Source organism: Arvicola amphibius, chromosome 9 (assembly GCF_903992535.2).
Source record: "Arvicola amphibius chromosome 9, mArvAmp1.2, whole genome shotgun sequence".
NCBI classification, from domain to species: Eukaryota; Metazoa; Chordata; class Mammalia; order Rodentia; family Cricetidae; genus Arvicola; species Arvicola amphibius.
The window spans coordinates 88,453,143-88,474,915 of NC_052055.2; the positions used below are offsets into that span (position 1 = coordinate 88,453,143).

The 21,773-nt window shown below is 36.6% G+C and overlaps 1 protein-coding gene across 1 annotated transcript in view; it reads left to right on the forward strand.

Moving 5' to 3' along the window:
• Nucleotides 1-21,372, forward strand: part of Khdrbs2 (KH RNA binding domain containing, signal transduction associated 2) — a 415,186-nt gene extending 393,814 nt beyond the window's left edge. Inside the window, exons 8-9 of the mRNA XM_038343217.1 lie at nt 8,568-8,626; nt 21,021-21,372. Of these exons, the coding sequence (XP_038199145.1) occupies nt 8,568-8,626; nt 21,021-21,118 (157 nt within the window). The 3' untranslated portion in view covers nt 21,119-21,372. The remainder of the gene's footprint in view (nt 1-8,567; nt 8,627-21,020) is intronic.
• Nucleotides 21,373-21,773: the final 401 nt, after the last annotated feature.

Below are 21,773 nucleotides of genomic sequence, written 5' to 3' on the forward strand. Positions count from 1 at the left end.
GTAACAGTTCATTTAACAGTGTCATGTGCCATGAAGTCTAATTAATCAGTCAGTTGATAGTCTTGTTTCTAGAAAATAATTGCCTTGTTATAATGATAACTAACAGAAAATTAATGTCCTCATAAAATTTCTCACCCTTCAGTTATGCAATAAAGGCTCAAAACAAGCAAAAGATAATAATCTAAATTGAGAATAAATGATAAAATAGTGCCTATAATAGGAGTTTATTTGTAAAAATGTTTGAATAGTGTAACATCCCCAAAAAGTGACTTGCAGAAATATATTTCTCTATTGCTTGCTGTGCAGCACTCTGAAAATACCCATTTTATGCAAAGGAGATCATCACCAAGCTGATAATAATTCTACACTGAATGCCTTATATAGATCATCTATCTTGATCTTTAATCTATGAGCAGAACAAATATGTCACTTACCTCATGAATAATCAGCCTATATTTCATCCTATGAACACTGATTACCGTCAAGTGAAACTTAGGGAGGCATATATAGCTATTTAATGTTTCAGAATATTTCAAGATGAAAACCTTCTTGGCATGTCAACTTTTATGAATATTAAAAGTGAAGCTATGTGGCTATGTGTTCATTGGTAGGAGAATCACCCATTATTCCCAGCAGTTGAGCACCTGATATGTAGTAGACACTTATGGGGTTATCACAAGTCATATCCTTAATACTGGAGGACTATAAATTATTACCAATAAATGCATGGATCCTGGAGTACAAAGGGATTAAATGATTGCCCTCAAATGGCATTTACATAAAAGATTATCTCTCAGCTTTTACAGTGAAATATTCTGTCTCATACCAGTGGGTTAAAATAATAAAATGATTTTTAAAAAATGTTTAGTTTCCTACACATAAGTCAGACATTGAAGGCTTGAGACTGTTTGCCATCCTTGAGACTGAACTCTTTGTCTCTCACAGTTGAGTTACCATTGAGTGGGAGATTCCCGTCTCATATTCTCTACACAATGAAACAGAAAAATGATTAGTTTCTTGTCATCTGTATCCCTGTCTTTCTCACGCCACATGAGGTCTTTACTTGCTGCTATGATTAAGTCTAGACTCTTGACCATCAAACAAAGACAAATTCTTAAAGATCTGTCCCCATTTCTTGCTCCATGTTGAACATGGATGACTGCTCCAAATACTATCTTCCTAGATACTTTGAAGCAGCAGAGCTGCCTCCCTTTCTCTGGTCTGAGTTATGTCTAATATTTCCCTTAAGACTCCCTTGTTCCTTCTGACCTGGGCAATGCCTACTAACTCTGAATTATTAGTATTATTAGTATTAGTATTTTAGTGTTCAGTAGGTGAAAAAATAAGGAAAGGATATTTCATACTTACTTAATTGGTTTTCTGCTACATTGTTATTCCCACCACAGTATTTTCAATGTCTTCCATTTGATTTTTATTATGATATTTTACAAAATAGACAAAATGTATTTATCTATATGTAGCTGCCAGGCTTTTGTTTTGCTATTATTGTGACTTTATAGTCATTATATCATTACTCTGCACAGCTGGGGATAATGAACATGGAAGAATACTTTGGGAGATGAGTGAGGAGAGACACATACTGATGGTTTCTGAGGGAAAAATACAAGGAATAGACTCGTGGAATCATTGCTTAAATTCTCCTAGCAAAAAGATTTTGAAATAGGTATAGGATTGCACAATTTGATGCTGTGTTAAAGAATTTTATTTTTATTACTAGAAATAACAGAAGATTTTCCTGACTAGAGAACACTCAGGGATAACCATCAGAACCAGGAGGCTAAAACACACACACACACACACACACACACACACAAAAGCTGATAAGATGTCTGATACAGTCTCCCCTTTCTCCCTGCCAGTAAGGATCAATTAACATTTTGAATGCTACTGAAGGACACAAAGACCTGTATGCTGTACTCATTAACCTGAGCTAAATCTTTATAACTTTGTAAACAGGGATTTTCACAGAGCTGATGAAATTTAACAGAAGGAGTTGAGCATCTATAAATGAATACGGAAATAAAAGAAAATCCAATTGATAACTTGAGGTTGGATGCTAGGATGAAAATTCACCTATGTTCAACAATTTTGCTTCACATATTTCTGTCAATCAAGAAATCAATATTGCCGAGTAGATGTAGTAAAACATGTGAGAATAATTTCCTAAGTTATAAGTGTGGTTGCATCAATTTTATAAATCTCTTCGTATGATTTTCATATTATTTCATTATTTTTAACACTTTAATTTGCTTAACTATAGCAATCACTGTTCTATTTGTAAATATCAAAACACCATGCTGAATTCTATATATAGTCTACATATATACATACTCCATATATATTTAAAACAAAAAATAAAATAAAATTTTCAATTGACCTTAAGCATAATATATTGTTTATAATTTTGGTTTATTATTTTATAAAATTACTGTTTGTATTATTATGTTTCTTTCCCTTATCCTGTTATTTAGTCATGCTGAAGTCAAAGACAACCAATGAATTCAGCATTAATACTGCCTGGTCACTCAATTTTCAGTTTATTAATTTGTATCTCATATTTTATATAATACAGCAAGTAAGATTTCTCAACACAGCTATTATTATAGAAGTCCTAATTAAATTATAATGTTATTGGTGACTTACAGCTTAACTACTGTTGTAGCCATATTAGATAAAATATTTCTAAGAGCTGGCAAATAAAAAAGTCTGAATTTTCTCATCATTTAATCAAACAATATCTAGTTAGTTACTTTTACACTTAAACCTACAACATCAGTAAATATTGGAAAATAAATGAAGATGATTGGACTTTAAGAGACAAGAACCTTATCAAAATAATAAATAATTTTTTACAAATTTTAACTAGAATCATTTACATAAAAAACAACATGAGTGAAATGTTTGTGTGTGTGTTTATGTTCCATTGTTCTCAACACAAACAAATGTCCTTCCTATATCTCGTCTCTTTCAGAAAAAAAAAATGTTTCTATATTCCTGACTCTGAAATACAATGCTCTCATCCTTAATTTCCTTTTATTCTATCATTTTTTCATCCACTCAACAAATATTTGTTAAATGCCTGTTAACCATCGTGGGATTTCTTCTGTTGTCAACTTTATTATGTGTGGTTTGAGTTAAAATTCCATATCAAAGATGCTCCACAGTTGAGTGGGTGGCACAGAGAGAGCTTGTCGGTTTCCTAATTGACAGGGGATGACAGGTGCACTCAATTCTACCTCTCTACTCAAAGACTCTGGCTGGGGAGACTGTCACTAACATGAGTGGTCCAAAGTGGAATTAGTCAGTGATATTTCTAACCAGTACCACGAAAAATTCAGTGGAAGTAAAGGAAAGGGAATTTACTTTCATGTAAAGTGCAATGAGTTTGTAGTATCATTCTGCATGTGGCCACAGTCATATAAGGCACTACAAAATGTTGAGCCACTCGGTTTCTTAGGAAGGAAAGGACTGACCATTTTAGAGGCAATAACAAGAAGTATTATATTATTAGATCATCTCATCATCAAATGTGGCCTTCCTTCTTCCTTTTGTAAGAGAAATATCTACCTTCTCCACAATGTAGAATATCACAGGTTTTAATTGTAAACAGAGATTGCTCATGCATTTCCTGGCCACCCAGACCCTAATAATGACACAGAATCTGTACTAATTACAACACTGTGTGGCCAAGGGCTTAGGCATATTTCTACCGAGCTTTTATAGCTTAAACTAAACCATTTCTATTAATCTATGCATCACCATGAAACTGTGGCCTACCAGTAAGCTTCTGGTGTCTTTCTCCTACGGAAGCTACATGGAGTCTCTTTGACTCTGCCTCCTCTCCCTATATATCTCTGTTTGGATTTCCCATCTGGTTATACTCTGCCCTGTCATAGGCCAAAGTAGATTCTTTATTAACCAAATGTAATAAAATATATTCATAGCATACAGAGGGGTACCCCACATCATTTAATTACTGGAACTAGCCCAAAATCCAGCATCTCCATGATCAGTTGGGTCTTGATGAGATTCAATAAGGTCTGGTACCTTGTAAAATGGGCAACACATGGTGCTTTCTATCTGTCCTCATACAGAAGAGCCAGGATAAAGAGGTCAGAAAGGAACAGAGTAACTGTTCTGAAAGCCATGGTTATGAAAACAGAAGGCTACAGTGAAGGCTCAGTGGCAATGACAGCTATAAAATCCAGCCAAGTGGAGGCAAAGTGATGAAATAAGTTTCCTATGTGTTTATCTGGCAATTTTGATTCTCTTTTCTGGGAGTTATGTCAGCTTCCCTGGAAGGTTCCTCTGTGTCCTCCTGGTGAATGGATGCATCCATGTGCATATCTGAAGGGAGCACTGTAATATTTGTCCTTTTTGGAGGCTTTACAATTTGTATAGCCTCCTTCCTGCCAGTCAATAATCAGAGGTGCAAGGGCTGTCTGGGAAACTGTCAGTGTGGAGGAACCTACTGGAAAAATTTAAGAATGCCTTAAAGCAACATTAGCTATCTGTTGTTGAAATATAAAAAACTCAGTATCTCAATAAGGCCCACATCTCCAAACCCTCTATCAATTTAAATTCTAGAACTAATGCAAACCAGATAGAGACAACCTCTTTTAGCAAAGTCTTCTCCATCTTCATTCCTTCATTTTTTCTCAAACAACATTAAATACATTCATTTTTCTTAATAAACTGTGAGGTTAGCAGCAGTGTAGAGCAATCTCATGGTCAGTCTGAAGTTGAGGTGCTACCCATGGTATGATCTATGATTTCTCTTTTTTTTCAGAGAGTCAATGGTGGGTTGTCCAACAAAAATAGATTGTCCTTAAATTTGAAATGACCTTGGTTTTCACAAAACATCTGTACACATCTTGGGTTTCTTCACTTTGTAAAAAAGGATATATAGGTGGAAGGGTGTCTGACCATTGCTTAAAGAACTTTGTGTCAAAGAAAGCCCTTCTTAAGAAAATAATACTGAGTAAACATAAACATGGACCCTACAAAGTCCATTATGATAGTGAGACATCATTTTCCTATAGTACTCTATTAGGTCTCTTATAAACTGAATGTGACGATTCCCTCTTGGAGTGATTATATCTTTCATGAAAAACAATAATTATATTTTCTTTGTCGTAGTCTTTCCCATAGCTGCTCCTTCTTGCCCTCATTTGGCCTCACCAATCTACATCTTGATGACAATCCAATGTTATAATACAGTAATGGCACCAGATAGTGTTCAGCAACACTTTCTTGATACAGATTACTCCAGGAAACAGAATCAGAAATTTACTCCACAAAAAGTTGTTACCAATGTCAGCATTGTTCCTTAGTTTTCTTACACTTATTGTATTTTGAGTCTCAGAAAATTAACACAGTGACTATCAGGAATTTGCTGAGTCTGTGTGAGGACCCTGAGTTGGTTTGCATCATTTCTTTTTTAATATTTATTTTTATTTTTAGCATATGTACATGTGTGTGGGGGTGGGGTATGTATAGATGAATGCAGGTGTCCACAGAAACCAGCAAAGAATGTTGTATCACCTGGAGCTCTCCTTAAAGGTGGTTAGGAGCCTCCTTAGATGCTGAGAGCCTAACTCAGGTCCCTCTGCAAGAACAACACACTTGTTCTGAACTGCTGAGTCATCGCTCCAGCCCAAGATTGCCTAGTTTCTATTAAGATATATGTGTGAAAGAAGATAAAAATGTCCAGCTACCAGTGAATGCTATTAACCTTCTATGATACGAAGATGGGAAGAATATCTGTCATTCAGCATTTTTCATAGTTTGTATGTAAATACTGAAAGCAATAAAGGCTGGGCTAAGCAATCTTGTCTTTTTTCAGCTTCTTTCATTAAGATTAAAGTTGGTTCACTTTACATTGCATCCTGGGAAAATAAATGCAACCAAATTTATTTCTGTTTTTCATCTAGTTTCTAAGGCATAGACTTTTTATTCTTTCTGTGCTTTTACTTTTAATTAAATCTTAAATACTTGGTCTGTTGATACCTAGAGGAAACTCCTGAGGAATAAAGACAATACTCACAAAACACATCATTTCAGTCCCTTCTGTATTTTCTTACAACCTATACCAATATTCAGATCTTATACAGTTAAATATTTGGCATGAAATCACTTCCCTGTCACAGTGCTTTACACCAAAAAGGAATTCGAGACTAGGCAGGGAAATTGTTCATAGAATGCTTATGTAGTAGGTTCAATCTCTGAGGTTGTCAATAAGAGAAATTAGTAATACTAAGATATCTAATTAACTAATATTCAAGTATATGGCAATGGATTAGAGCTAATTTAAACCGGACACATTTTAAGCAAAATATATTATTATAAATAATATGGAACCTATAGTCGTAACTACATTGTAAGAATTATAAAAATGATAACTTTTCTACTTTTTGCACGTTATTCTTAAAATGTCCAAGCTGAATGAAGCCACTCATTTCCAGGCTGTTTATTCTCCTACTAGATAATTAACCCTTGTGCGTCATAAATCTTGAGAGGCTGTCATATGCCAAACGTTGATATAGAAAATCAGTCTGGGACAATAATAGAAAGTAAATAAGGGAGAACAAAACACTCAGACCTGTAAGCCTGAGCACAACCAGAGGGAAACAACTGCTAAGAAAATGAGCAAATGCACGTTGTGTGTTTACATGATAATATGCTGTGATTGGCAAGTGCCCAAAGGAGCAGCAGGGAACACATGGCTGAGTACTAGTCCTAAGAATGATCAGGAGACCCTCTTGTAAGTGACCTAAGTTAAGTACTGAAAGAATGAGGACAACTGAGCTTTGAAGAAAAGCATTTCTCGGATAATAGGTCAGCAAGTGGACGGACATTGGGACAATAGCAGTCTTCTGTAATCAGAGTACATTCTAGAGTGTGGTGTGCTTTCAATTGAGTACGGAAGGTGAAAATCTGTAGAGTGGGGCTTGAAATACAGGTTTTTATAAAAGTTTCATCTTTTTTTCTAAAGAACACTGGGAAGACATCCATAGGCTTTGAGTAGAGAACTTAGATGATTTGACGCCTCTTTAACAAGGACAATGTTAAATGTCTTCACTATACCTGCAGTTGTGAAAATGTTGGTGCATGTTCTGGTTCTGTACAAATATACAAGTAGAAATTAAAGAATTTACTGTTAGGATTAAATGTTACACGTGGGATGAAAGAGAGAAACCCACATGCAGTCATTTGAGTGACACTAACAAGCTTCCAATGATAATGATAGAAGAATGTAAAAAGAACAAGGAAGTGTGAGGTGGGAGGAAAATCAGATTTTCACTTTTGAATTTGAAAAAGTTCACTTTGACCAGCAAATAGAAATGTACACTAGGCTATCACAGACTTGGGAGCAGAGGGGAGGGGCCAATGGTGGAGACATAATTGAGAGGCCGTGAGATAGAGTGGGCACTTAACCACAGACACAGATGAGGGTGCTCTTCGCGTTAGAACAGAAGGAGAAATTTTCTAATAAAATCTCTAATAAATGAGAGTAGGTGGTTTGGAAAATGAGAAATTTACTAAGAGAGAAAAATGAAGAAATTATTTAGAAACATCTCAAAGCAAGGGGAGTAGTTAAAGGAACATAAAATGGCCTCTGGTGTCACATGACTTTAGAGGAAAAGTTACAATGAAGTCTTACTGTATTTGCACATGTCAGGATCTGGGCAAGAATTCTTTCTGTGGATCCATGGAAATGTCAGCTTGATGTCAATCAAAGGAAGCAAGGGGATTGTGGGTGGAAGGAATGAGTGTGGCCATCTCTTCAGGAAACGTTGCTGTGAAAGCCCACCCAGAGAAGGCTAGTCACTGCCAAGGGTGGACGCCAATCAAAACGAGGTCTGTGAGAGTCAAGCAGTGGTGCTGTAGGGCCAAGTAGAACAACTGTTGAGTAGGGAGGACCCTGGGATCCTTTGAAAAGGAGCAGAACACAAGCGCACAGAAACAAAACTCATTTTCGTAGTTACGTAATGTGGACATACTAAGTGAAAGCAACCAGCTTAAATATTTGGCAAGTCTATAGACTAGGAAAGATGATGCATATTTGTAATGTTGCCAGTAGTAAATGCCATATATCAGATCATCAGTCTGCACAGCAAAATTTTTTTCAAAATAAACTCTGTATATTTTCTCTTATCAACATTTGATGTCTTAGAATTGTGATGAGAGGAAATTTAATTTATCAAATAGGAGGGTGGAGGTGAAGACCAACTGAAACAGCACCAAAATAAATCATAAATAGGCAGGTGGTAGATCAATAGAATACAGATAGATAGATAGATAGATAGATAGATAGATAGATAGATAGATAGATAGATAGATAGATAGAGAATCAAGGCACTTCTTGTCAACAGTCTTCATTATTCCTCCTAAGTATTTTTTTTATGATGGTGTTTATGCCTGGAGTTTACTGGGGAGTTTACTGAAGTTACCTTAGCACACATTTGACTTCGAATATCTTGTAAGGTTCTAGTTCTGATTCTTCTGTTTACAGAATCATTGATTCCTGTCTAAATCTGTTGCAGTGTGCCTGAATACTATGACTACGGTCATGGAGTAAATGAGGATGCCTATGACAGCTACGGTAAGACCTTTTCCTTACTATGGTTATAAGATCAGAACTACCATCTGTCACTGACAACTCAGAAATTACTTCTGTATCCACCTCCCTGCCCCATTTTTCACAGAAGTACTGGCTACATTGATTTATGTAATTCCACAGTACGATTTGACTTACAGAACTAGGGCAGAAAATTGGACAGAGCAACTTTGATCAAAATTTGAAAAGAAATTAATCACAATCATAGATCATTCCTGCAGCATAGGTGAGCAGTCAGTAGTGCTGCCTTGTTTTAGCGTTGCCCTGTGCACCAGCATTTGATGTAACCTCAATACTGTGTCTTTCCTTTTGTCACAAAGATATCTGTATAATCCACATTTAAATATTTTTATTTTTCTATGTGTCTACAACCAGTTATGCCAACACAATTTGTTGAAGATGCCTTCTTCTTTCCATTGTACAATTTTGGCTTGTTTTGTCAAAAAATCAGGTGTTCATAAATGTGTGGATTAATTTCGGGGTTTTCAATTCTATTCAATTGATCCATGTACCTGTTTTTTAATGCTAATACCAAGCTGTTTTTATTATAATAGCTCTATAATAGACCTTGAAGTCATGAATGGTAATGCCTCCAGAAGTTCCTTTATTGCACAGATTGTTTTGGTGATCCTGAGTTTTTTTTGTTTTTCCATAGTATTATTCTTTTGAGGTCTGTGAAAAATTGTGTTGTGATTTTGATGGGCAATGCATTGAATCTGTAGATTGCTTTTGATATGATTGCCATTTTTACTATGTTGATCCCACTTATCCAAGAGCATGGGAAATCTTTCCATTTTATGATATCCTCCTTAATTTCTTTCTTCCAAGACTTAAAGTTCCTCATACAGGTCTCTCACTTGTTTGGTTAATATTACCCCTAAGTTATTTTATGTTATTTGGCCATTGTAAAGGGTGATATTTCTATGAGTTCTTTCTCAGTCTGTTTAAGGGAACCTGCATAGGACTGAATTAGGCCCTCTGAATGTGGATTCCAGTTGTGTGGCTTGCTCTGTTTGTGTGGCCTCTGACCAGGACTTATCCCGGGTCCATGAACTGGCTTTTAAAACCCATTTCCTATGGCGGAATACCTTGCTCAGCCTTGATGCAAGGGAGAAGAGGCCTGGTCCTACCTCAACTTACTATGCCAAACTTTATTGACTCCCCCAAGAAAGGCCTTACTCCCTTTAAGTAGTGGATTGGAGGTGGGATGGGAGAAATGAGGGAGACTAGAGAAAAGGAGGGAGGGGAAACTGGGATTGGTATGTAAAATGAGGAAAAAATAAAAATAAAGATACTTTTAGACTTCTAAGTGCAGATAATTTTTTATTACATAATGATTTTTTAATTGTTTTGTTATCATATGTATCTCTTAAGATTCCGAATACCATTTGTCTTATAGGCATTAGCGTTTGGTAAAATATTAGTCCATAAAGTTGATTTCAAAATATATTATTGAATCAAAAATATTACTTAAAATTAAGCATAATTCAATCTAGTAAATTCTTGCTGAGTGCCTGTAATCTAGCTACACAATATAACATTTTGGTGGGTCTGGTTCTGTAAAATGTTCAGTTAGCAGGTTCACCTTGAAAATGACATTTAGACATTTATAATCTTGGATTTTCATTAAAATTATACAATAGCCCCTATTCTTCTGATATAGAATAAAGAAGACAATGGCATTATTTATTTGGTTGAAGCTCCATGTCATGAAAGTGTATTGCTATGTCAGTATGGAGGAAGAAAGACACAGATATTGTGAGACAGAGGGAGAGGAAGGTTCAGAAGACCCTGTCCGGGAAGGAAAGCACAGATCATTAGTTAGGGGAAGGAAACACAGATGGTGGGAGAAGGCAGGAAAAGTCTGGCAGCAGGGATTAGGGCAGCATATAGGCAGACATGGTACTAGAGAATTAGGTATCTTGATCTCAAGGTAACAGGAAGTAAACTGAGACACTGGGTGTGGCTTGAACATACATGAGACCTGAAAGTCCACCTCCTCACCTTCTAATAATGGCACTCATCATGGGATCCATTTTTGTTGCAAACCATCACACAGAGTTAAGGTCAATGTTACATCACCTTAACTTCTGTGGTAGTTCGAATGAGAATATTCCACATAGGATTATATGTTTGAATACTTGTTCCCTAGTTAATGGAATTGTTTAGGAAGGATTGAGAGGTATGGCTTTGTTGGAGGAAGTGTGTCACTGGGGGCAGCCTTTGAGGTTTCAAAAGTCTCATGCTATTCCCAGTGTAATCTTTGTCTCCTATTTGCGTTCTAGACAAGGTTCTCTGCTTTTCATGTGGTTCTCCATGCCCTTGTTCCTATATCAGGTACTCTAACCCTCTAAAATCATAAACCCAAATTAAACACTTTCTTGTGCATTGCCTCTGTCATGGTTTCTTATTACAGAATAGAAAAGGAACTATGATAACCCCCAAGTCTCCTCTTCTAGGTCTGTCCCCCAAAAACATCTGTGGTGACATTGTCAAGGCAACTGGTGATTAGAAAGGTTTGAGGACAATAGTCAAACTCACCATTTAGAACAGACAGCATTTTGCCATGATCATCAAAAGTCCTCAAGGAGCCACCAAGAGACAGAAAGCAGCAGAAAAACATTAAACACAGTGTAAATATCACTTGATGACATTGTCAACATTGTCTGACTGGTGTGGGACTGATCTTACCCAGAGAATGTTCTGGAAATATTAAGGGCTCCCAGTTACTACACATGTTGCAGTAATGAGGATGGATGGCTGCCACTGTCAGGACATCAGAGATGACATAAACAGGAGTGCCGTGGGAGCTCAGCTAGTATAAAAGCAACATGAGTGACTTTCAATAAATGATCATCTGACATAAAAGATACAAACTTAGCTTTTTAAGAATTTATTTTACCTTTTGCACATAGGTACTAGCTTTTTGATGATATGCAAAGTAGATATTGTTTTTCAATACCTCCTGTTGTTTCTTGTTAGAAATATATGACTATATACATGCGTATTATATTATAATCTTTATGAGTTTAGAGCCTAGGATTCAGAAACCAAGTGTCCCGAATTGGTATAGATCTGGACAAAGTCAAAGAACATTACTCATTTAAAAAAATGCTTATTAAATGACTATGAAATGTAAGTGCTGCTCTCGGTGATGGAAATAATACAGTGAAAATTCTCCTGGAGCTTCTTTTCTCATGAGGAGATATATTATCATTCATGAAACGCCTTGAGATTTTCATTGTAGTCATTATTTTTCACATTTGGTATGTCAGTCTGGGGAAAATAGCTCTCATCTTTCCTTTATGGAATCATATGCACTGTAATCAATGCTGCATTTGTTGATGTGCAACAGGATGGTTTGTGAAGAGATGAAAAAATTAAATACTAAGAGAAAAAATCAATCAGGGAATGGACCAATAAAACGAATAAACAGTTTTCAGAAGAACTACAAGTAGCCAATAAACACATGAAAAAAAATTAGTCAACTTACTTCGCCATCAGAAAGATGAAAATTGAAAATACTTTAAAATTCCATTCCACCCTTGTCAGAAGGGATAACATCAAGAAAACATATGACAACAAACGCTAGTAAGCATGTGGGGAAAGATGAACCCTTACTCGGTGCTGGTTGCAGCATAAACTGGTTTAGCCACTATTGAAATAGTAAAGAGGTTTCTCAGAAAAGTGCAAATAGGATAGCTCAGTTTATATCACACTCTGGACTATATATCCAAAGGACTCTTAGTCCTACCATAGAGACACCTGAGCATCAATGTTACTTCTACCAGACTCACAACAGCTAAAACAACAAGGCAAGATATCCATCAGCAGAAGAATGGAGAAGGTGGCAAATATGCACAGTGAAGTTTTATGGAGCTGGAAAGGACAATGAAATCATGACATTTGCAGGAAATGGGTGGGACTGGAGAACAGTATAGAAGTGAAATAAACTAAATTCATAAAGATAAACAGCACAAATCTGACGTGTGTGTGTGTGTGTGTGTGTGTGTGTGTGTGTGTAGGTTGTAGATGTATGTATAGATGTGATCATAAAATTGTAAAGGGAACCATGAAAAGGGAAGAAGAGATTTTACGTGGAGCAGATAAAGGGTAAACAGAATAGGATCAGCAAGGGTTGAAGTCAAGGAGGAGGAAAGGGATTAGGTAAGGAGCCAATGACAATCATGTATGAAGATGGCATAATGAAACCTATTATTTTCTATGTCAAGTTAAAAAGCTAATTAATTTTTTTTTCTTCTCATGGTATATAATAGTATTGTCTAACTCTATCACTAGCATTATATGATGTTAAATGTAGACTTTAATGTATTCCACATGAATTATAAAAATCAACTACTTATATGATCATTTGAAAATGATGCACTCTTTTTTGCCAAACTACAAAATATAGTGTTGTGGGATATTTGATTGCACTGTGAAACCCATGTCAAATGAATCACCCTTGGGTCAGTGGTTAGAGCCAGCATCTAGCTGACAAGAATTAGCCATAGAGAGTGCATAGGGAGATGGATAGAGAGATGCATGGATTGAGGAAGCAACATTCATTTGTCCCCGGTGCCTCCATCTCCTGATGAGGATGGTAGAAAGAACAGAGCATTGTGAGCATCAGAATACTCTTCAGAAGGATAGCGGTTTCCTCTATTCAAAAAATCCACAGATAGGATCTCTTTTCATGATCACACTTGGTTTGAAATCAATAGTAGGAAATATACAGTCCTTCCATGTGACTCTTTATTCAAAGTCTTAATATATTGTAAGTGTGTTTTGAGTATTTTAGTTGACATTTGGAATGCATGTCTTTCATGATTTTGTTGTTGTGGTTCATGTGTGTGTGTGTGTGGGTGTGGTATCTGAATATTTACTGATTTACTCCATAGTTTTAAGCAACATTTCCCAGGCTAGTTACAAATTGATGATTGAAGTGCTTCTCCCCAGTTAAATTCCCAAGTAGTTGGATTCCAACTCTGGGCCTCCATTTTATACAGTTTATTTTGAGTACCATCAGATGAAAAGAGAGTTTGTCTCTTTGGGGTTCACAGTTAATTGTTGAAATTAGAAATATAAATTATATATTTGCAGGTAACATTAAGTGTTAAATGCCTTTCTTGCAACACTATAATACTAAAATTTAAATATAACTAAATATTTAAATGTATTGGTATTAAAGATCATTTAATATTTAGTGTGTTTTCAGATTCATTTTATTAAACTAACATTTATTATATTTTTAGAGAGAAGTTATTTTTAGATAATGAAATATATAATTAGTAAAAGTTTAAAATCAGTTTCTGTATAGCAATAATATTTTCTAATTGAGTCAGAATTACTAAAAATTATTTTGGATATGTCTGAATAGTTTATAATTCAATGGGGATGTATTTTAATTATAGGCCAAGCATTAGCTTACCCAAGTAAGACTTCACATGAAAAACACCCTCTTCATTCTCTATGAGACTGACAGCTACGAATGGACAGCGATATCATCTTCTCAGAGAAAAGAGTTGTTTATTAAAATGTAGTTAATGTATGAACCAGAGATCTAATTATGCATCCACTCGTTAGTGGCATTTAAATGACAGCTGTGTGGAACCAAAGAGGATAATATTAATACACTGTCTCGAAATGGATGGAAGCAGAAAGAAATCGGGAGCTGTATTTCAATCCAGGGCACTGGAGTGCTGCACTCCAAGTAGATTGCAGAACACGAACATCCTCATTTTTCGTTAAGGAGCTAGATGATTATTATCCCAGTGTGAAAATAAGCCTGCATTGATTAATCTGTGAAAGGAGCTAAAGAAAATGAAGCCAACTGGCATTCATGCCAGCCCTGGGATTGAAGAACAAAAGCCTGCTATATTTAACAGTAAATAGAGATACACATTTGAGAAATTGATTTTACAAAAGATGAGTTTTCTACAATTACCAAGAATATAAAAGTCACTGAAAATAAAATACAATCAAATGATTTGTTTGTCCTAGGATTTAATATTGAAACGTTTTGTACTCCTAAGAATAATATCACATAGTGTAACAGGCTTTCTATGTGCTGCCAATCAGCTCCCAAATCATGACACAGAGACTTATTGGTTAGGAATGCTCGTTCTTAGCTTATGCTTGTCCCACTAACTCTTATAGCGTAATTTAACCTTGCTCTCTTCATCTGCATTTTGCCTCAGGGATTTTTCCCTTTCTTTCATTCTGTGTCTCCTACTTTTCCTACTGTTTCCATGTCTGACTGACTGGTGGCTGCCTGACTGGCTGGCCCCTGCCTTCTCCCTGTCTTTCTCCCTTGTTCTCTCTTCTCTCTGGAGCCTAGATTTCTCCTCCTACCTATTCTCTCTGCCCACCAGTCCCATCTATCCCTCTAGCTATTGGCCATTCAGCTTTTTATTAGACCAATCAGGTGCCTTAGGCAGGCAAAGCAACACATCTTTTTGTCATTAAACAAGTGCAGCATAAACAAATACAACATCCTTTACATAGTCAAAGTAATTTCCATAACGTTAACAAATGTAACACATCTTTATCTAGTAAAAGCAATATTCCACATCAGCGCAGAGTTATTTCATCTTAATGTAAAAATTTAAACTTTATTTTTGAACCGAAAGACGGCCTACTTGAATTTGTTCCCTAAGTATCTTTAAATTCCTTTGTAAGCTTAAGAATAAACTAATTTCCCCTCATAATATTTCAGAGATCACATCTAATGGATATCTAATACAATAAGCCCTGATAATCAAGGATATCATTTCCCCTAGAGGTGACACAATCTGAGCCACCCGGGGTTGGGATGAAGGCTCAGTGAGTTAACGTGCTTGACACACGTGCCTGCCAACCTGAGTCAGGACCCTCAGAACTCAAGTGGAAGCTGAACGCTGTAGTAGTCATACAGTTGCCTATGGTTCCAGTGTTCCTTCTCTAGGACTGTGCAGAGCAGACACAGGAGATCCCGCTGAGCCTAACACTCTGGTTTATCTCCAACAAGATGAAAGACAAAAGCTAACATATGAAGGCTGATCTCAGTTCTGTACATGTTGTATACCCAGAAGTAGTGAATACACACACACGCACACACCAGAGCCTCAATACTTCATACTTCATTGCCCTATTTGGTAAGTTTTCACATTGGGTATATTTAAGATTTCGATTCTATTTTGAATTTTCCACTCTTAATTAGACAGCTTAAGGCAGCATCTGTCTATGGTAGAGATGGTGAACTTTCAATTACACTGATAAGCTTAGAAACAAAATGAAAGACTACTTTTCGCTCATGATCAGCTATGTCGAAATCTTCTGAGAAGAGGACAAGTGGTAGGGTGAATGAAAAGTTCATTGGACACCACACCCTAGTGTGGGGGTACACAATGAGATAGTACTATGGATGGTTAACAATAGGGTGCAAGAGTAGTACTTGTATCTCCAGAGCAACCAACAGAGGAACAAGGAAACAGTCCTTCAAAGCAGATTGTGAAGCTTAAAACCTGGTTTTTGTTTGTTTCTTTCTGGGTTTACTGAGTGCCATGCTGAGTGTCTTTCTGACCAAACACTGTATAATAAGAGAAAAGAGTCGTGAAGAAAGCGGGTAACTAGAAGCTGAGTTTCTTATCAATGAAGCAATGTAAACATGCCTGTCTTCTTCACTGAACTAAAGGGCAGAACTATAACTTAGTACCTTCTATTACTATTTAGTTCTCCCATGTGCTATTTCTCATGCTGTCCTCCATGAATTTTCAAGTCTGTGAACGAATTCTTCAGCTTTTGATGAAACCTGGACCAACAATAAAGTACAGTTTAGACTCAAATGAGACAAGCTTCTAAATCGTGTTCAATCACCATTCACCGTTTTATTTTCTATGTTCTATAGGGTTAATCCTTTCTTCAGCTGGCTGCTTAGTCTCCTTTTTTTTTATTGAGATGAGACCTGAACTTTAACAAGAAGATACTTAATTAAAATCTTTAGTTCCTCTCCTTGTAGAAGAGTGAGTCACCATAGACTCTTCTAGCACTGGCATACAAAGTTTGAGCTCTGTAGCAAATTTCAGATCTGTTCAAATCTGAACTACAACATGAGCCCCTTTCTCAAAAACATCACACCATACCAAAGTAAAACAGCAAAGGGAAAAAGCTGTTCCTTCTCCCAACTAAGCCCACTGGTCTATACTGCCCCTGTCATCGTAGTTTAAAAGTAGAGGATAGTTGTCCATACCTTACAGGAAAATTGTAAGCTTACTGATGATCTATGAGACTGTGGCTGGTCCTCAGAAATTGATATCATGACTTACTAAACCTGCAAAGTCTCCAAGCTTATCATATCCTTTAGGACCAGCTTGAAAGCAACTAGCAAGTATATATTTGAAAGGAGCTTTTCTATGACATGGCCCAGAGCCAGGATAAGTCTTACTCGGCCACATAACCATGTGTCTCTTGTGAGTAGAATTCCTGATACCCTAAGCAAATTTTGACAAGGGTAATTGGTTTGGGTTACCTGCTGGGTTAGTATCTTCATCTATGTGAAAACCTAAGAAGAACCATCTAATGGAGAAAAGGTGCATTCGGGCTCTGGGGTTCAGAGTTTCAGTCCATTGTCAATCATTGCAGAAGTAGATGCTGGGTAGAAGGAATGTAGCAGAGACAAAGTCTGGAGGGGGGGGGGGCAATGGAAGCATTTATCTTTCCAGGGTGTATCCTCACTGACTTATTTCATACAGTGTGTTGAGCTCTGACTATATACATGGGATAATCTGGTGATGCAGATAAAGTCCTGATGACCCAATCAAATCTCAGAAGCCCATTAGCTTGCAAGCAAGGCTTTAGCAGTGTGTCTTTTACGAAGACGGTTCATGTCCAAGCTACAACCCTTACTGATGACTTTTGAATATAGATCTGCAGTGCAACACAAAAGAACAGCATGAGCAGCCATTTTTTATTGTAAGTTTAAACCTCTTCTTTTTCCCCCAGGATTCTTATGTGAGTTTCAGAAATGCAAAGCTATATCTAGAATTACCAAAGCATGGACACATTATCTGAGCCCTCATGAAAAAAAAAAAAAATCTCTGTGACATTTTGTGAACTGGTTCAAACTTAATGTACACTGAATGTGATGTCTTATATCTACTTCCTGGAGCCCAAATATTAAAACTTTACTTTTCCATATACTTTAATCATACCAACCTTTCTTAAATGGCCCCTCATGCCTGTGTTTCATGCACACTCAGAACCTAAATGTTTAAAGCATCGGGAACAAAAGCCCAGTTTTGCAACTTTAAAAGTTGTCTAGCTTTTTCTTTCCCACCATGAATGTTCCCCAAAGCATCTAGTTTCATTGCAGAAAGGAGAGCAGATTATTATGGTCTGCATGAGGCTCCATGGGCCTGAATCTGCTGAGCCGAGCATTTGAGATGGGGAAAGTGCGGGTCAGCTGAGAAACACTTAGTGCACAGGAAGAGCAACCCGAAAGGCCTACACTCCAGCCAAAGCGAAATGTCTCTCAAGGACACTGACTCGCATGCCATTTACATGAACTCCAGGCATTCTGGGAAGCCCAACTTGAGGTAATGCGTTACTCACTCACAAAGAAACAAAAAGAGTAAGTTTAAAAAGAAATATCACGCCGGGCGGTGGTGGCGCATGCCTTTAATCCCAGCACTCGGGAGGCAGAGGCAGGCGGATCTCTGTGAGTTCGAGGCCAGCCTGGTCTACAAGAGCTAGTTCCAGGACAGGCTCTAAAAAAGCTGCAGAGAAACCCTGTCTTGAAAAACCAAAAAAAAAAAAAAAAAAAAGAAAAAGAAATATCACTATCTCACATATCTACACACAAAACATCAAGTTTTTAGCAATGCCTGTGATTGATTTCTTTTGCATAACTGGCTTAAAAATTTCTCCCTTGTTTAGTAGCACCATGGATTTATATGAACTTTACATTTCTGTTTTTCTGCTAAGTGTTTGCCTTTGTACAAAGTCTCTTCCCTTATAGATCTCAAAGAGCACTTTAGAAATATATATGATATAATTCATCTAGGAAAGTCTTTAGAGAAAGAATGACCTGGGATACATAAAATTCCACCTGAGTTCCCTGTGAATTTGTAGATTTGCTCAGAACAGCCTCCTCTTCTAGATGACTACACATTGGATTTCAATCTAAGTTCAGGGAAATGATGAATGTTAGTGGCTTCCTCCTCCCTACTTTCCTGAACATTTTCCTAAAATATTAGCTGTAAATGTGCCATAATTTTTGGGGTTTTACACACATTCTTCCCTGAGTTGTCCTTGACAGTGTTCATAACCAGAACATGGGATAATGGCGTGCATCATAATAAAAGGCTGATGATACTTTGGTATCCATCGATAAATATGAATCATTTTATATTTTCTAAATTCTGTGGAATTCTAGTCATTTCAATGTGGCAGAATTGTACTTAGTGCCCTCTCTGAGAAGTAATTTGTTACTCATTTACTCTATAGTCCAGCCCATATTTCTCTTACAGCAATCTCCTGGATGCTGAGAGCACCATGTCTACTCCATTATTTACAAAAAGACAGACAGTTTAAAGCTCTGCTGCAAGGATATTTTTAAGTGGCTTTGAAACAGCATCATGGGACTAAAAACAACTGGCTGTGAAGCCAAACCTTGCACTAAATTTGAAAGTTTTTTTTGAAACCCCAGCATCTAGTAAATAGATTCCTAAAGGAACAGCTATCCACGTGGATTTTTAAATACTATACCTTTATCTTTCTCAGCATCCACCAAAAGGGGCCTGTGCTGCATTCTCCCCTTTCTAATTTCTGATTGCAGCTCCTTGAGATTTCATTGTTAACTCAGGTTAGGATGCCTTCTTAGGATCACTTTGTGTGTGTGTGTGGAATGTAACACAATGTAAGATAATGCAATGCAGAGACTTCAAACACTCAAAGGCACCTACAGTGAGTGACACGCCTACTCCAGCAAGGCCACATCCCCTAAGCCTTCCGCAAAGAGCACTGCCACTGTGAACCAAGGATTCAAATGCCTGAGACTATGGGGATCATCTCACTCCGACCACCAAAGTCTCAAATAGGGAACACAGACTTCTTGTCTTGACTATCAGCTGTCAGAATGATGTCTCCATGACCATCTCAGAAACAGCTATGTAGATGCAATCTTTTTCACATATTGATATATGATGGACTGCTTTTACAAAATTGAAGGTTATTATCTTATATTGGAAAGTGAAATTTTCTTGTCCTTTTTTAGAAACAAAACAACAACAAAACAAAACAAAACAAAAAAAAAAAAAAAAAAAAAAAAAAAAAAAAAAAAAAAAACTAATTGCAAGGAGCACCACAGGAAAGAGGTCCTGGACAAGTTGCCCTTCCTGAGAACTCCTTAGTGGATATTTTCATTAATTCTACATGTCTGCTTTTGCAAGTGTGTTTTTCTTTCTGGTACTTGCCTTTTCCATGTCCGATGTCTGTCTTTAAAGGAGGAAATTCTGAGTGAAGTACAAAGATATGCTAGTTTCTGGAATCACATATTGTCCTAATACATCCAACCATAAGTTATGGGGAGGAAGAACAGGTTCCTTTTCTGGGAAAACAGACTTTACAGTCTCTATTTCCCACAGCTCTGAAAAACTCAGCTGGCTTTTGATTTTTGGTTTTTGTTCTAGGGGAATGGGTATAGGCTATGTTCCATGTCACAGAGGACTCTTTGTAGTCTCTTAAGACCCATTTTTGTTTTCTGAGTGTCTTATGGGAAAGAGGATATGAGAAATATTTCTGTACCTACACACTTACTTCAACTTTCTTTGCCCTGTGGGCTGCTCATATCTCACTTTGTCTACAGAAGATTATCCTAGATCTCAACTCTGAACCAAATGAGAGTCACCGAAAACAGACAATACACAGATCCTGCACTGCAGAATGTTTCAATTAATTGCTTTGTGGGAAAGAGAATGACTACATTTGTTTTGTTTTGCTTTGAGTTCTATTTGATTCTCAAAATAATCAGGAACTAAGAACAACTGGTTTACTATGTGCACTTTGTTTTAGAAGTTTGTATCGAAAGATTAAATGACCAAATTGCATTTTACCCTTTTTGAATTGTTGTAGTATTGAAATCTAACACATTATAAAATGTTAATTTATCTTAGTACTTAAACTTTCTCTTCTTTGCAAAAAAAAAAAAAAAAAACAGGGAGGTTTAATTCAGCTTGTACATATCCTTGGCATAGACTTGCCTTCTGAAACAATTCTAGGCATTAGCTTTCATCGTTGAGAACATTTTATTATCTTTGTGTTAGTCAACCATTGTTTTCTGAATGACTTTATCTGTAATTGTGAAGTCATGTTTATGTCGCTATCTTTCTCTTACTTATAGCAACGGAAGAATGGGCCACAACTCGTTCCAGCCTGAAGGCACCACCATCAAGGTCAGCCAGAGGGGGATACAGGGAACACCCCTATGGTAGATATTGAAGGTCCTCTTCACCTGTGACCTCCTGAAAGACAGTTCATAGCCTCTGGTCTCCACATAAACAGCAACAAGACAAGTAATAGTTCTTTTTTTGTTTGTTTGTTTTTTCTATCTAGGGATATCTGTTCATAATTCCCCCCACCTATTTCTTGTATTCCCCCTATACTGTTACATGACAATGACGCTAGTCTTATTTTACAAAACAGACTGAAAAACTCATTGGCAAGCATAGTTTATAAACCACTGAGTAGGATGAAATCTCTTGATTGTTTTTTTAACTGTTGTGTGTAAAACGCCTTCCCCCTTTTTGTTTTAGTATTATTTTTCCTTTTTCTTTTGTAAGAAAGAGCATGAATCTGTTAGCAGATTTTGAGTCTCAATCAACTAACAGAACCTTTGTTTAGGGTTGAGAAAAGACTGTAATATGATTTTGAACTAGCTGATAATAAAGTTGTAGATAAGATGTTTTAACCTGTCTTTTAATATCTGTTAGTTAGATGGAGATGTTCAATATTAAGTTGTAAATTTAATTTTTAAATGCTGTTTTAATGGGGTTGAAAACAAGCAGCTACTGTATGTATGTAGCTAACTGAATTTGTTCAGTGTTTTAACCTGTATTTGTTAAAAAAAAAAGAAAAAAAACACACATAAAGTTCC